This window comes from Stegodyphus dumicola, chromosome 2 (assembly GCF_044657685.1).
Source record: "Stegodyphus dumicola isolate Sdum_Otavi_A_Nest chromosome 2, ASM4465768v1".
NCBI classification, from domain to species: domain Eukaryota; kingdom Metazoa; phylum Arthropoda; class Arachnida; order Araneae; family Eresidae; genus Stegodyphus; species Stegodyphus dumicola.
The window spans coordinates 158678777-158694408 of NC_140769.1; the positions used below are offsets into that span (position 1 = coordinate 158678777).

Consider the following 15632-nt stretch of genomic DNA (forward strand, 5'->3'; position numbering starts at 1 on the left):
ACATGGGAACAACTACGAAAATGCCCCAGCAGCCAGCCCGTTTGTTGGGATTCCAACCGCTAGAAGACTTTAACAGGTTGCTAACTTTGTCAGTTCCCAATTTGTAGCAGATGGCGCAAAATGTATACTGGTTTTATCGAGGAAGGAAATAGGAAAAACTATGTGTAACCTCACCGAAATCCGAGGCATGGACCTTCTAAATGCCAGAAGGACATATTACCAATTATACAACAGCAGTGCATAAGAAGAAATGAGATATTTTCTTACAACTTTGCGTCAGTTAAAAGGAGACTCGGGAGAGGCCCGAGACCTACTCGTAGTTATCCAAATTCAGATGAAGAATCCATATGTGCAGTAAATACGAGCAAAAATGAAGAAATACTATTTTTTCAAAGGCATACCTTATTTCGAAGATTTTTTACTGTTTGCTTTCTTTCTTTTCTTCTTCTATTTTAAACAAATCGAACACGATTCACAATTTAACATGGATCTAGTCCATTACATTAGTTTAGCATTACGAACGAACTTACAAATTATTCTTTTCTGAGCAATCATTTGGTATCTAGAAGAGCATTAACAAAGTGTTTTACAGGGCTGCTAGACAAAACCACCTTCAATTTGGCTTTGAAGAAGGATTTTCGGTGGATCACGCGTCACCTTAAAATAATCAGAGACAGAAATTTTGCAAGGAGCAGCTAGACAGTGGTGGTCGCACTTGGTATGAGTTTTAACGTCCATTGGTGACCAGATATACTCGTCTTATTGGACCGTCTGCGAATTAATGATATCATCATTCGAATAACTAGCAGCTATCTGTCACACATAGCATTAAGAGTCACCACGGACGGAGATATCTTCACAAGAGATGCAGACAAAGACTTCCCACAAAGATCATGCCTTGGCCTGACCTTTTGGAATGTCGTAGTGGATGGAGCATTTAATCTACTAAACAGTCTTAACCGGAATATTAATGTACAGGCATATGGAAACGACATCTTGATAACAGTAAGAGCGAGTGCCAGAAGAAGATTAGAGACCAGGACAAATCAAGCGTTAGATTGTCTCGCGAACTGGCGCTCGCACAAAACACAAACACACACACACACACAAAAAAAAAAAAATTAACATAATAATAGTAGTAACTGCCATAGTACAAAAACCTAATCAGGCCTCCAGTTTCCAAAATTAAAGAACACTCAGTCACGATAAACAAAACTTGAATATATCTTGGCATTATTTTAGATGATAAATTCAGTTGGATTACCCATATAAAATACCTGAAAAATAAAACATCTCAGTGGTGCAACAGTCTGCTCCAAGTAAAAGGAGAAACATGGGGCGTTTCCTCAGCACTTCTAAGAATGTGGCATCACATGCTGGCAGTGCCAACAATCTGCCATGAAACATCAGCTTGGTGTACCACGTTAAATGCACATAAAGTCAGAAAACTTCTGAGCCTACAAAGGCGGTAGCCCTCTTAATCACCAGATTACACAGGTCTGCACAGAAAAATATAAAAAAGTGGAACCTCGAGATATGAGTTTAACTCATTCCAACATTGAGCTTGTATAGCGAATTTCTCGTATCTAGAAACAAACTTCCCCACTGAAAATAATGGAAATCCACTTAATCCGTTACGCACCCCAAAAATACCAACATAAAAATGAGTTTTTCTAATAAATAACACTGGTAAATAATATAACCGTAGTTTACTTTGTGATAGCTTCCGACACCGACCTTTTAACTGCTTCTTTTTAATCCACACCAACAGCGGCTTCTCAACATCTTCTAGGAGACGGTGCTTGGATGTAACGGTAACTCTTATGGCTACATCAAGTTTCTTAATTTCTTCCTACTTCTTCAGACTAGTGCAAATCGTCGATATCGAAATGCCGTATGTCTTCGCCAATTCTGTCACCACACTTGCTTATCTATGATTTCTTTCTTAATTTCAACGGCCATGGCTTCCCTTTTTTTCTTTGCAGCCCTATCTGAGGCAACAATCTTCTTGGGAGGTATCGTGAAATAATTAGTTCCACGTTAAAAGTAATAAACAATTGACTCGCAAGCTCACAAACACGTATATCAAAGAATACCGAATGATCTGACAAGCGTATTCCCCGAGTTGAGCCGAATCAGGAAATGGCGCCACGCATACGAACAGCCTGGCTCATTGCTCGTTACTCGAGTCTATTCTCGTATTTAAAGACAAATGTTTCGCTCATTCTTTCCTTGTATCTCGAATTTCTGGTATATAGAGGTTCTCGTATCTCGAGGTTCCGTTGTACTAAGTCTTGTAGGTCTACAGCAAGAATGGGGCATTGAGATTTTTCATGTCATTTATAAATGTCTCCAGCAGTTTATTCATTCAGTAATTCCATTTACGCGTCATACATTTATTATAGCTTAAAAATAGCCTTCACAACTCTTTTAATTTAATTCCTTGTTGGAAAAGATAAAAGGAAAGAGCTCTTACATTACAGGTGACACGATGTATTTGAATCTGCGGTCCTTCCTCGAGAGTAAAATTGTTTTCATCTCGTCCAGGAGGAGACCAGTTGTGGGAGGAAATGCTGTCCGTGTCGAACTTGACGGGGACGCGCAGGGCGTGGAAATTGCTGGAAGTTGCGCCCTGCTCCTCAGCGCCCCCCTCAGACGATTCTAGAGGCTGCGTGGAAGGTCGCACCGTGTAACCCAACCTGCAAAGAGGAAAACATACCACATTAGTGACTAATGTAGATATTCAGAAATGAGAATAAAAATATTTTCGTATGGTTTAACTCAGTTTGGCTAGGTCTAAACACTAATTAACCTTCTTAGGCATTCGAAAGAATTACGTCCTTCAAATCTAGAAAAGTAATAACAGCGTGAAATATTAAACTATGATATTCATTTAAATTTCAGCTCGAGGTTGCAAAAATTCTAAATATTAATAAAATTAATTTCCACTTTTGCAAGTTGGTCAGACAACAACAGTTCAAATTATTTACAAATCAGGGTTCAAACTGAAGTCTAAAAACTAGGCTCTGCTATTCCATGACTGTTAATATAACTTAATTCATATCGCAGCATTAAAAAATAGCCAACAACAGAGGAGTTTCGGTACGGCAGGCTGAAGTTGCTAAATCTCTGTCTTGAACTTTGATTCCCGCTCGTTGTTTAAATTCCTTAAATTTGTATTTTCTGATGGAGTAGATGAAAGCAGTAGAAGTGCACGAAAGATTAAATATACATAACAATGTGTTAATTAAAATAAACCTTACATATTTACAGAGAAAATTTCTAATAATCTGAGTAATAGAATTAAAATTAAACTCATTTTATAAGACCATTAGCGTTATATTGAAAACGAAAGATTTTTCAAAGAACATTACATAGTATAAATCAATAACATATACACACCCATTTAATGCTAAACAAAAAGAAGTTATGAATTTTCTTCTGCAAATCATATGATTCAAAAGTCAGAAACAAAACAGATTAGGTTAGGTGGGGTTAACATGAAAAGCACAGGAAAGAGAACGTGTAAGGTTTATCCTAAGTTTCTAATTGTTAATTTTAAAGCTACTTTCCTGTCCTTCCTAACTTCAGCTTACAATTTCCTACCAAAATGTGTTTTTAGAATCGCGTTTAGTGCAAATAAGAGTGGTATTTAAGGGGAAGTTCCACTGACTTCGAGAGAGAGCCTCAGAGTTTCTGACTAGCGCGCGTTCGCCTTTTGGTTACATCTCTCTCTAAGCTATTGCTAAGCACGGCCGTATTTCAGGCCCTTGATAGCTTTGCTAGCTTATTCGATATTTAGGGGCCAACTACTTAAAAATTTGATAGCTTCGGATATATCTTTTTAGGTAAGCATTCATTTAGTTATTATTATTTTAAGTTGAAGCCCAAGGAGAGGCTTTGCTGTACGCCCTGAGAAAGGAGCCGACTGTTCAACTCTTATTTTCAGAAATAAAGGGTAATTAAGCCTTCTTGAGTTTACGTCCCTTTTCCTGAACTGTTGAACTAAAGCGATTATTCGTTGAACTGTTCACGAGGCTCCTACACATTTAGCTGTTAGATATAAGGGTGGAACCCCACAAACGATTGCCTTCGTGTAGGAATTTGAAAGCAAGAAGTGGCAACAATGCTCGAAATAAAACATATTTCTTTTTTTTTTCTATCGTTTTCTTCTCTTTAATCCCATTTTATCTTTTTCTACCATAAAGTAGTAGTTTTTACCACAAAGTAGTAGTTTTTAATAATGTTTTTTGTCTTCCTGCACTAGTTCATTTTTCTTACATTTTCAGCGTATTATCAACTTAAATTATTATCTAAAAATTCGTAAGTTAGCTGATTAAAGTAAGGTTTTAATAAGCGAAAGAAATTTCATTTTGTAAAATTGAAGAAAATTGTTATGCAAATATGTTATTGCGATTTCTTTTGAATTCTATTGTATGAAAGTAATTGCACGTATAAATAGCATGTTATTTATTATACATGCAAATTTTAAGAGCATTTACTTCCTCGTTAAATAACATTTAAAAGGCACCATTTGACTAATGTTAGATGAAAATAAATCGAATAAAGTAAAATGAAACTCTTTTCTGAGTTATGCGAAATCAAAAATGGTGTAAAAGGGAAATTAATTTAATTTAAGGTACCCTCCGGAGTAAAAATATTTCAAAAACTCGCATGGAACCATTCCTTTGCTTTGCCTTCCCCCAAAATAAACATATGACTACGAGTAAGCTAATTATTACACAAATGATCAAATTATTTGCAAACAGCAGATTGAACTCAATCATAATAAACTTAATAATAAAGCTTAATTACAAAACTTGATGTTTAAGAATGCAAACAACGCTGTTTTAATTAATAAAACTAGAAGCACTCAATTAAACTGTTAAATGTGATGTACAAATTCGTCCATATGTTTTCATTTCAAATTTGTTTGTTGTGACATTATATGGAATTTTTGTTGTCAGATTTAATTAGAATGATTAATTAACACGAGAGACATGAGTCGAGGACGATGACTAAAAGAAAAAGAAGGAAAGAGAAAACACTCAAATCAAATATAAACTGAATACCAGCAAAAGTTAAAAAATGTTGTGCATTTGTCTTGCCGTCAAATGGATCCAGGATCATGGGACAACATCCTCAAAGTACCTTATTTGTTCTGATTCTCTTTCTTCTCTTCAATTTTTGAACAGTATTACCAGCTGCGATAAATTAGTTATCGAAACCCTAGTAACTGTTAGTTCACTTAGAATTAGAGGTATTGATATCTGCTTTGCTTATGTGCGTGCTCATCATGGTTTCTACGGAAATGAAAGAGCTGATTTCTTAGCTAAAGATGCCTTAAATTTACCCATTGATATCAACATTAGCATTTCAAAGAGTTATTGGAAGTCCTTTCATTATAAAAAGCTTTTAGCTATGTGGAATGAGGAATACATTTCATCTCGTAATGCTGAAGTCACCAATAAGTTCCTTCCTTCTATTTACCATAGACTGAATTCCGAGTCTTTCCTCTCGTTAAATTTTAAAGTGTCTCAGTTTTTATCTGGTCACGGTAAATTTGCAAGTTATCTGTTTCGTTTTAATCTACGATCAAACAATTTATGTGAATGTTCAAAAAGAGTTCCTCAGGATGTGGAACATTTGATTTTCTCGTGCCCTACATTTTATGGCCCTAGATTATGCTTCCAGAACGATTTGAAAATGTTCGGAGTGACTTGGCCAGTGAACTTATCTGTTTTCGTGAAGTCCAGACTGCTGTTCTCTGCTTTTGTTCGCTTTATTTATGCATGTAATTTTTAATGTTTATTTATACATGTAACCTTTAATGTTCTAGTTAACTTACTTCTGTAAGCCGCGTGTTGTACATATGTGGTGCACGGGGAGTCTGTATGTTCTCAAAGGAAAAAAATATATATAAGAGTTGCTGGCTCGTTATATTGCGAAAGATTAGAAATAGAATTAAACTTGGAATTATACTGAATATGAAGGCCTCCTGTCCCCCTCCAAAGGAGAAGATTAAGTATTCAGAAAACAGAAAAAATATTTTGCATATACGTTGTACACTTTCGTCAGTGACGAGATGGTTCTGCAAATGAAACCATCATTTCTGTTAGTGCAATTTAATTAAAGTTTCTACAGATAGATAAGCATCAACTTTCTACAAATTGTCATCTAAAAATTGACTTAATTTCATTTAAAAAAAGGCATATCGAAACCATTTCCTGTTGCTTATAAGTCTATTTATCATAAAATCATGATATGTACTTTTTTTCCAAGATTTTTAACACAGTTTATTTTTGAATTCTTAGCGTTTTCCATTTTAAGCCCAAAGGGGTGTTAACCCAGAATGGTTATTAGTCTCAAAGCAGCATTTTGCGTAGAATCACTTTAAATGTCCGAGTTAATTTTCAAACTGTTGCCGCCAAATATTATGGCTCTGTATTATATTTAAGAAAACTAAATAATCGAGAACCTACATAAATGCAAGTATGTTTCTCGCATTGTGAAAAAAAAATCAACGGTACCTAGAGACATCAAATTTTGAATAACGTAGTCCTCCATTCGAATACGGACATCTAGAAGACCAAATTAGGAATTTGGAATTTTGTTTTATTATCCATTTCATATTTTTTAAAACTTGAACGAATTTTTGATTAAAATACTCAACCATTTCAAAGCGAGCAGTGTCAACAATGTAAGGAATAAAGCAGTTTTATCTCCAACACGCGAGACTATCTATCAGAATTCTAAAGATATGCTGTTTTTAAATATTTTTAGTACAATGTGGCTTTAGCCCAAATGCTCTCGTAACCTGTATGTGTAACGGGTATCTGATCTGTAAACGTGTATCTCGAAACGTAAGAAAAAAAAAATTGTCCGTTTAGTCGTATTTTAAAATCTGAAAGCTTTCAGATTCTTTTTATTATGTATTTTTTATATATTTATTTATATTCACTTAGCATTTTAGTTTTTGGTAACAAAAATTTTTCAGAATCATTTTACTAGCCATTAAACTTTCTGCTTTAAGCACAAAGAACAAACAACCTTCCTACTAAAACACCCTTAACCTTTTCCCTTAATCTAAGGGGCTAATTTCGAACGTATTATGGCCATTTAATCACTTATTTCAAAAGAAAATAACAGAAAAATAAATCTACAGGGTATTGCACTTCCATATTAAGGAGTAAGTTTCAAATCACTATAGTTTATGAAAGTTTCTTGAAACACATTTAAAGTAGTGAAAGTGCGGGAAATATATGTCCCAGTCCCCTGGAAAAGGTTAAATGACACAAGAATGAAGCATTAGCAAATCTATCTAGTCAGAAGATTTCATTTTATATTTTATCCTTCCAAGCAACTCTCTTTCCGTATACAATCCGGAACATCTATACGTAGGATACCTACCGCGTGGAATATCCGACGTTTTCCTCTGTTCTCGTCGAATTCCAATATGTAACTTTCAGATGCAACCGTAAAAACGAAGTTTTACTCCAAATGGCCGGATACTTGAAACTTAGTGTACTAGTCGGAAATGGTCAAAACCCACCATTTAATCATCCCATCACTGATAACGTTGCTCAGGGTGCACCTCAGGAGGTGAAGGAATTGTACTTCCAAGAATGCTGTGGCTTCGCCCCACCTTTGAAGGTTAATAACCCGAGACATAGATCCGAGGGTCTGCTATTCCCGCTCTATCCATACCATCAACCTCTCGAGTGGAATTTCGGCTCGAAAGTATTTTAAGTGCCCCCATGATGAAAAGACACTATATGCTTACAAACATGCAAGTTATCTCCGGAGAGCAAAACCGAACCTAAAGTTATGATCACCAATTCACTTACCATCATACCAGCTGGGTGGAAAAGTAGAAAGTGGCTTTAAAAGACGGTGTTCATGCTGCGATCAGAAATGCCAGTGAATAAACACATCAGGGAAAAAAGACACATAATTGTGACCCTGTGTCGTATAAATCAAAATATTTTACTTTTAACATGCGTAAGAACTGTGTGGGGAAAGAGATGAAAGAACGTAGCAGTGTAAAAGATGTATAAATGAGGAAGGCATAAACATTACATTTATTATATTTTCTAAAGTATACATAATTTTCCTTGAACAATTTATTTTATAGAAAACGCTCTATTGTTAGCTGCAGGTTAAATTTAAATATTTCTTCAAAAAAAATGATGAAGCATGAAAATCAAACAGTTAGGAATATGAAATATTGTCTGCTAATGAATGCCGACGGGTATGTTGAAATTCGTATTTCAATCAGCTATTTTACATAAAGGAACTGTTTGTCTTCTGTCATGCATGCATACAATTAATTTCGAAGAGCGAGTTTTAAACAAAAGGCATGGAAAAGTTTTCATTACATACGAGCAAGGACAAATATTAATATTTTAAGAAAGGGTGATTTATATTTCTTAAGACATAGCTTCTAAAACAGGTAAAAGGTTTAATATTATCTGCAACGTTTTGCAAAATTAAAGACTTGTAAGGAGGAGAAAACGTCTCGCAGTTATTCTGAAATGGTATAGAACTGTCAGAAAACTAAACTTTTAAGAACTGCAAGGAATTCTGATTAATCTGAATAATGTTGGATCTACAATTTCCAAAGCTGGAGTAAAACGGAATGTATGTTATGTTGGATGTTTTAACAATGTCGCTCTATTACAACACCTTGGAAATAATAACATCAAAAATGAATTATCTGTAAAAAAAATCTCTTCAAAGTCTCCTTCTTAAAGAAAGTAGTCATATCTGTAATCAATATCCTGTCTTAAAAAAATGACTGTGATGAAATATGAAAATGTTTGTGAGTACAGATGTGCGTTTTTGAATATTTTTATGTTGGAGAGCTTTAAGCACATTTTAGTTATCAGACAGCCCTTCAGTAAGTATTATCTCAATTTAATAATTTAAAGTGTTTAGCTGTAAATCAAACTGTAGATTAACCATAAGCACATACCTATATCTACTTGCGCGCAAAATATTTTCCTGCGAATCTCATCCATTTTGCCTAATTTAGAAACCTATGCTTCTTTGAGTGGTTACCAATCTCTTTAAAAGATTATAGCGTCTCGTATTCTTTGGAAACATAAACTAACTAGCAGACTGAGTGAGGAATTATCCTCAAGTACGACAAAGTCCAGAGAAGGATGTAAAGAACCCTTTATTAACTCAATGTAAATCTCACAGATGGCAGCGACTCGTGCTTACAGAAGCCAGTACTTTCAGCTTAATTCAAATGGTAACAAGTAATGTAAAATAAAATAGAATTAAATTAGCCTAACTAGCTTTTATAGGTTACTAACGCGCAGGCAGGCTCTGGCTCGTAAAAAGTCGGCGTAAACAAGCTTTACGGCTAGAAGCGCTCAACGCCATAAAAATCTAATGGCTAAAAAATCGAGTGGCCTTCAGGCAGGTAGAATACATCCTAAAATCACCTCCACAAAACTTAAATACAACTGCTTTCTAATTCATTTGAATACACGCGCTCTTATTCATTAACATCCTATCAAGGAAGCATGGGTTAAAAACGAGAATAAAAGGAAAGTTTCTTTAAAATAAAATTAACTGTTAGATAAGTTAAATGAATCCCCACAAGACATTACCTCTAATGTAATTTCAGAAGGAAAAATACAAATTGCCGTTTTGACAACTTTTCCGTCTTATCCAATCGAGCCTTCAAATCTTGTTTTAAGTTCTGTTCGTACTGTACAAAGTGCTGATGGAATTAAGATCAAAGCAATTTTTTCCTCATTTAGAACTAAAAGTGTCAGTTGCACTAAGAAAAACAAGATCTTAGAACAAACCTTAAGTAAAAATAAATTTAGCTTCTTTTCTTTCTTCGATTTATATACTTTTTAAAAATAACCAGGAAAGCCTAATGAGCTCCTATGAAATTTTTATACATAGATTACCTCCCCAAAACACTATATATATTATACATATAGATTGCAGTATTTTTCTTGAAAGCTGCACCACAAGAAAGTTGTATCCGATCGATTTGAATTTTGTGCAAATCACAGAAAGGCATTTAAATGATTAACATCGCATGAAAGATTGCTGAAAACTATGTAATAACAGAGAGAAAAAACTACTGATAAATACTGAAATTGTCTAAATGGAAGAGAAACATCCCTGTGTAGGATTTAAAATAAGACAAATGTGGAGCCTTACAGCAACTCTGTCCTATTATAAATATAGAAAAGAACACTCCTGTTCTATATTTATAATAGGATATATAATAGGACTCTTTGCAAAAATTTTGCTGCTGAAGAAGAGGGCGCTATATCTGATCATACTCGAAATCGACAGTGTTTTATTTAGAATTTATGACAATCTAATGTTTCTTCTGTCTCTAACGGAAATTTTATTTCTCTCCATTCGTGTTAACAGACTGCAGTGACGAGAATCTGGGAAAGTTTGACTCTCCAAAGAATAAAATCAGTCGTATCAACAGGTTTCTTCTTCTTATTAACAATTATTTTTACGCCAAATTTGTTTCGTATTGAAACAGAATGCAACTAGAGCAATGTCAGTCTGGAACTACAGAGTTGAGAAAAGAAGAACCCATTGACAGTGAAGAATAACAAAGCCTTCCTCTACATAATCAAACGAGAGGATAAAAATTTGCAAACATAGTAATTAAAGGTCGTGCTGTCGCATCACAAGTCCTAACTCAAGAACTAAACCTGCTGCTCAATAGGTATTTCCGCGCATGCAGTTTGATTATCAACTGGAGCTGTGGAGAAACTTTACAAAGCAACCCAATACTTCAGCTACGTTTGACTGTATACTACTGGATTCTGTGGTTATACTGGTGCGTTAAACGTCGTGGATAGGAGGACGATTAACAGGACATCATATTATGTTTAATCGACTAATAAGACCTAAATGAAGAACCATGATGATTACTTATATGTCAAGCGTCAAAAATGTGAAAGGCCTGCTTATACGTTTCCATACTATTTCGATACGTCGTATCTTTCTAATGGGATCAAAGGATCTCGGTCTTGCTTGGCTTAGTAAGTACTCCGAGTACGTTGATCGTTTATGAGTACGAGTACGTTTGTGAAGTGCTGAAATATATGTTGTCAATTATCTTCAGTTTATGTCTAGTGTCAGTTTTAATAAACAACGTACAACCGCATATGTCATGCAAACAACAGTTCCTGAACAGTCATTCTGTTCCATTACATCCATGGTGAGCGTTTTCATTAGATGTGTTGAATTTTGAACACGTTAGGCTGCATGGTTGAAAACTGAGTGGAGTATCAGAGACCATCTGAGGAAATAAAAAACGCAAGGTCTTATAACATACAAGGAAAAGCGGCGATAAAGACATATTTATTATATTGTTAAGATTTTTGTACATATGTAAATAAATTTAGTGAATTTATACGCAAATTATAGTATCTCTAGTAGAGTGTAACATAAACGGCCTCAGACTGTGGAACATCGCTTGAAAAGAGAGGCACAGGGGTAAGCTCATTTTACATTGTACATCTGGTCAGATTAGCTGATGATGGTTTTGGCAACTCATTTTTGTAGCCAAATTGGGCGAGATATTACCAAATGTCGCAAACGAGGCGACATTTTGGCTCGATATCTGATTGACTGAAACTTGTTCGATCCCTATGTAACTGTAATTTTATCGGTTCCCGTATAACTGCAACTGGTACAATTCTTATGTACATAAAGAGTCATTAGGTTTAGAGAAGCAGGAAATATGAAAAATGTGCAATTCTCTCCCTGGAATTCGAACTCTAGGTTTCGAGATTGCTAGTCCAATATGCTTCTAATTACACCACGGAAATACCTTACATTCTCCTCCATTTAAAGTGTGACTAAAGCGGCAGAGACCCAATCCCCGAATCCTGGTTCAGGCCTCTTTTTGTTCGGGCGTCTCTAAAGGAAATATGAAAATATTATGCTGGAGCAGAAAGCGTGGAAAATATGCAAAGCCCTCGCTGTGATTGGAATTCCGGGCCTTTCGATTGCTAGCTGGGCGTGCTTCCAGTTACCCCACGAAGGAACGCTTAAGAAGGGAGAAAATACCTAATATACTGAATATGTGCTAGGATTATAAAGAGAGTGCAATGCAGTACAACGGAATTAATGCTTTCTAAAAATAATAAGGAATGTATGATAATAATATAAATGAAGCAGGAAATGTGAAAAGAGGCTATGTGTACTTCTCACAAAAATGTCGGAAATCAATAAAAAGAAATTATGAGAATATTGAACATCTTAATTGTTCATGTCCCCTCCCCCAACATACAAAATTTCAAAAATTTCACTCATATCCCTTTTTTACAACTGCGGACATTTTCTCTTCCTAGATTGGGAAAAAATAGGAAAAGCACTAATTGTTATGAAACATTCATTTCTTTTTCTAAAAGCAAATTTTGTTGTAAGACTAGCGGGCTGCGGCAAAAGCAAAATTTAAAAGTTCTATGTACACTTGAAAAAAAATGTATATATATTAAAAATCTGAAAACTTTCAGATTTTATATTAGGCCCAAAGAGGCGTTTTTTAACGTTTTGTGTGGTACCTTTATTTATTAAATATCATGTTCTTCGCACTTAAACCATAAAATTCAATTTAGCCGCAATATCACAAAATATTTAAAAGAGCATATCTGTAGAATTTCTGATACACAGTCTCGCGCGCTGGAGATATATGTGTTTTTTTTTTTCGTACAGTTTTGCCATTGCTAGCTTCAAATCGTCGAGTTTCTTAATAAAATACACATAAATGCTTTACAAAATATGAAATCGGTAATAAAACAAATTTAAAATTCCAGATCTGGGCTTCCAGATGCCCAAATTCGGGTGGATACTTACGTTATTCAAAATTGGATGGATCCAGATACTATTGTTTTATCACAATGCAAGAAACATACATAGATTTATGCATATTCTTCATTATTTAATTTCTTTAAATATAGTACAGAGCGATAATATTCAGTGGCAACAATTTAAAAGGTGATTCGCCGTTTATAGTGAATCAAAGCATAATGCCAAAACGAAATTAATAGCCCATCTGGGATAACACCCTTTGGGATAAAAACATTTTAATATGAATGAAATCAGTTCATTCTTTCCAAGCATCAACCAATTCGTAAATAATTTTTTTGTTGTCAAACCAGAAAACAAAAATTTTTGACACTTCAGGTATGCGTATAACGCCTTGATTTAAATTTAATGAAATATAACATCTTTTTCTCAATATCAAGAAAAGAATTAACTTGGAAACAGCTTATCGTGGGAGTTATGATCCTAACGTGAAACAAAAATATTTTGCCAACAGCAGCTATTTATTTAAAATGCTGATATTAACGAAAATGTTTCGACGTACAGTGACGTCACATGCAATCGCATGCTTTCTTCAATGTGGGAATACGACCTTCATTTTTATTAATATCTTGGCTGATTAAAGTCGTACAAACATAAAAATGGTCGAAATGACTTCCCGCGAATTTTTTGGAATCCGGGGAGTACTTCTCTCGAAAGTCAACTCCTCGTCGTTCCGGAGGAGATGATGTCGCAAACAAATAGACCGCGCACAGATTTTAATAGTATAGATCAGCGGTTCTCAACCTTTTGACGAACGCGTACCATGTAAACCAAAACTGAAAAACATTAGTACCACCACTACATTTTACAATGATTATTTTTCAATTTCTCAGTAGAAATATAAAAGAAATATATATATATTTTGCCATTTGCACAACCTATTGGCTATTTGTATTAAATACGCACAGATAACAAACTATAAGATTAAAAACTGGTTACCGTTTTAGTTATCAAAATTTAACTTATAATGCTTTAATTCCAAAATTTTGTGTGAAAACTAGGCGTGTTTAAGTAACTAGGCGTGATCTAAGTAACTAGGCGTAACTAGGTAAGTTTAAGTTAACTAGGCGTGATCAATTTCTTTACTGGTCTGGTCTTATTTCATTTAGCTTTAACCGTAAATTAAGATCCACTTTTAATTTTGGTCAGTATTTTTATTTTAAATATAACATGGAAAACATCCTTGTCCACACAAACAGGTTGTGCAATACAAATTTGACAGCTTTATTTGAAATAGCTTTAAATTCTTATTTTCGGTTCAGCCAAAAGATAACAAGTGTGCCATTTTCGAAATCTTCAGTTAGAGTTCGATCATAGGAAATTTCTATTAATTGTTCTTTTTCTTTACGAGATTTTTGAATTTAATAGTTAAAAATACTTTGCTTCTTTGCGTATCACCTATTTTTCTCTTGCGGTTGAGAATCGCTGGTATAGATAAAATTGCTTTAGAAAAATATTTTTATGAAAATTAGAAAAACAATAAAAAATGTATGAAAGTGTGTTACCTTTATTTATTAAATATCATGTTCTTTGAACTTAAACCATGAAATTCTGTTCAACAGCAATGACGCAAAATAATTTTAAAATGAGCTTGCCTTTAGAATTTCCGATACACAGTTCCGCCCGCTGAAGATAAAAAAATGCTTTTTTTTCCTCCGTAGACTGTTGCCATTGCTCGCTTTTAAATCGAGTTTGTTAATCAAAAATTCGTTAAAGTTTTACAAAATATGAAATCGATCATAAAACAAATTCCATGTTTCAAATTTGGGCTTTCAGATGCCCACATTCGCAGTAGGATTACGTCATTCAAAACTCGAGGGCTCTAGGTACCGTTGTTTTAACCCAATGAGAGAAATATACATACATTTATGCAGATTCTTCATTGTTTAATTTCTTCAAATATAATGTAGGACTCTAACATTTGGTGGCAACAATTTGAAAAGTGAAACGGACATTTATAGTGAACCAACGCAAAATCGCAAAACGAAAACCATAGTCCTTCAGGGACAAAGCCCCTTTGGATTAAAAATAAACAGTAAGCGGGAAAAGACAAAAGTGTTCCCAATAATAATAAAATCTGAATCGTCTCCGCCGACATTTTCCTCTTCGCCTTTTATTCCTGCTATCGGCCATTGCATGGTGTCATTGTAAAAGCCCGTATGCTCACCTGGTACCTTCTTGTCGTTTATCGGATACTTTCCGTCGCTAAACGCTGTTTGACTGCCTAGAATCTTGGGAGTACTGAAAGGTTTCCTTAGGATAAACTTATCTTATCTCAAACCGCATATGAAAGGAGATGCCGTAACTTTAGTTGGATCACAGGTGATAAAATGCCACATTAACGGTATCTTGAGGGTTAATTTATCTTCTTCTCTGAAAGCCTTCCGTACCTTTCATCTGATGCACGTGATTTTTTATAGAAAGTGCTCCCACATCTTTCACTTTCTTGAACTCCTTGATATCAGTGTTTACTCGTGTTACATTAAGTCTTCCTGTTTTGCTTCATTTTCCGATCAGTTTTGATGGTGATGATGATGCTCATGATTGCCCCGAAATCTTTGCCGCGTGGAAGAAATGACTGGCCCCTGATATCGAAACAAATTTCAATTTTAACGAACATTTTCAGCTCGACGAGTGCCATGAACATTAGTAAAAGATTGTGTCTCTTATTTTGACATTACCAGCCATCCGGAGAAATCAACAGTACCATCATTTTGGGAGGGAAGATGGTGCTTTCACCATCTTCCCTCCCAAAATCGGTA

The 15632-nt window shown here is 34.8% G+C and overlaps 1 protein-coding gene across 1 annotated transcript in view; it reads right to left on the bottom strand.

Annotated features, from left to right (window-relative positions):
• LOC118191327 (uncharacterized) overlaps positions 1-15632 on the bottom strand; it is a gene marked incomplete at its 5' end in the record, with an annotated part of 529277 nt that overhangs the window by 17321 nt on the left and 496324 nt on the right. The window contains one exon of the mRNA XM_085811371.1: positions 2477-2699. Within this exon, the coding sequence (XP_085667497.1) occupies positions 2477-2699 (223 nt within the window). The remainder of the gene's footprint in view (positions 1-2476; positions 2700-15632) is intronic.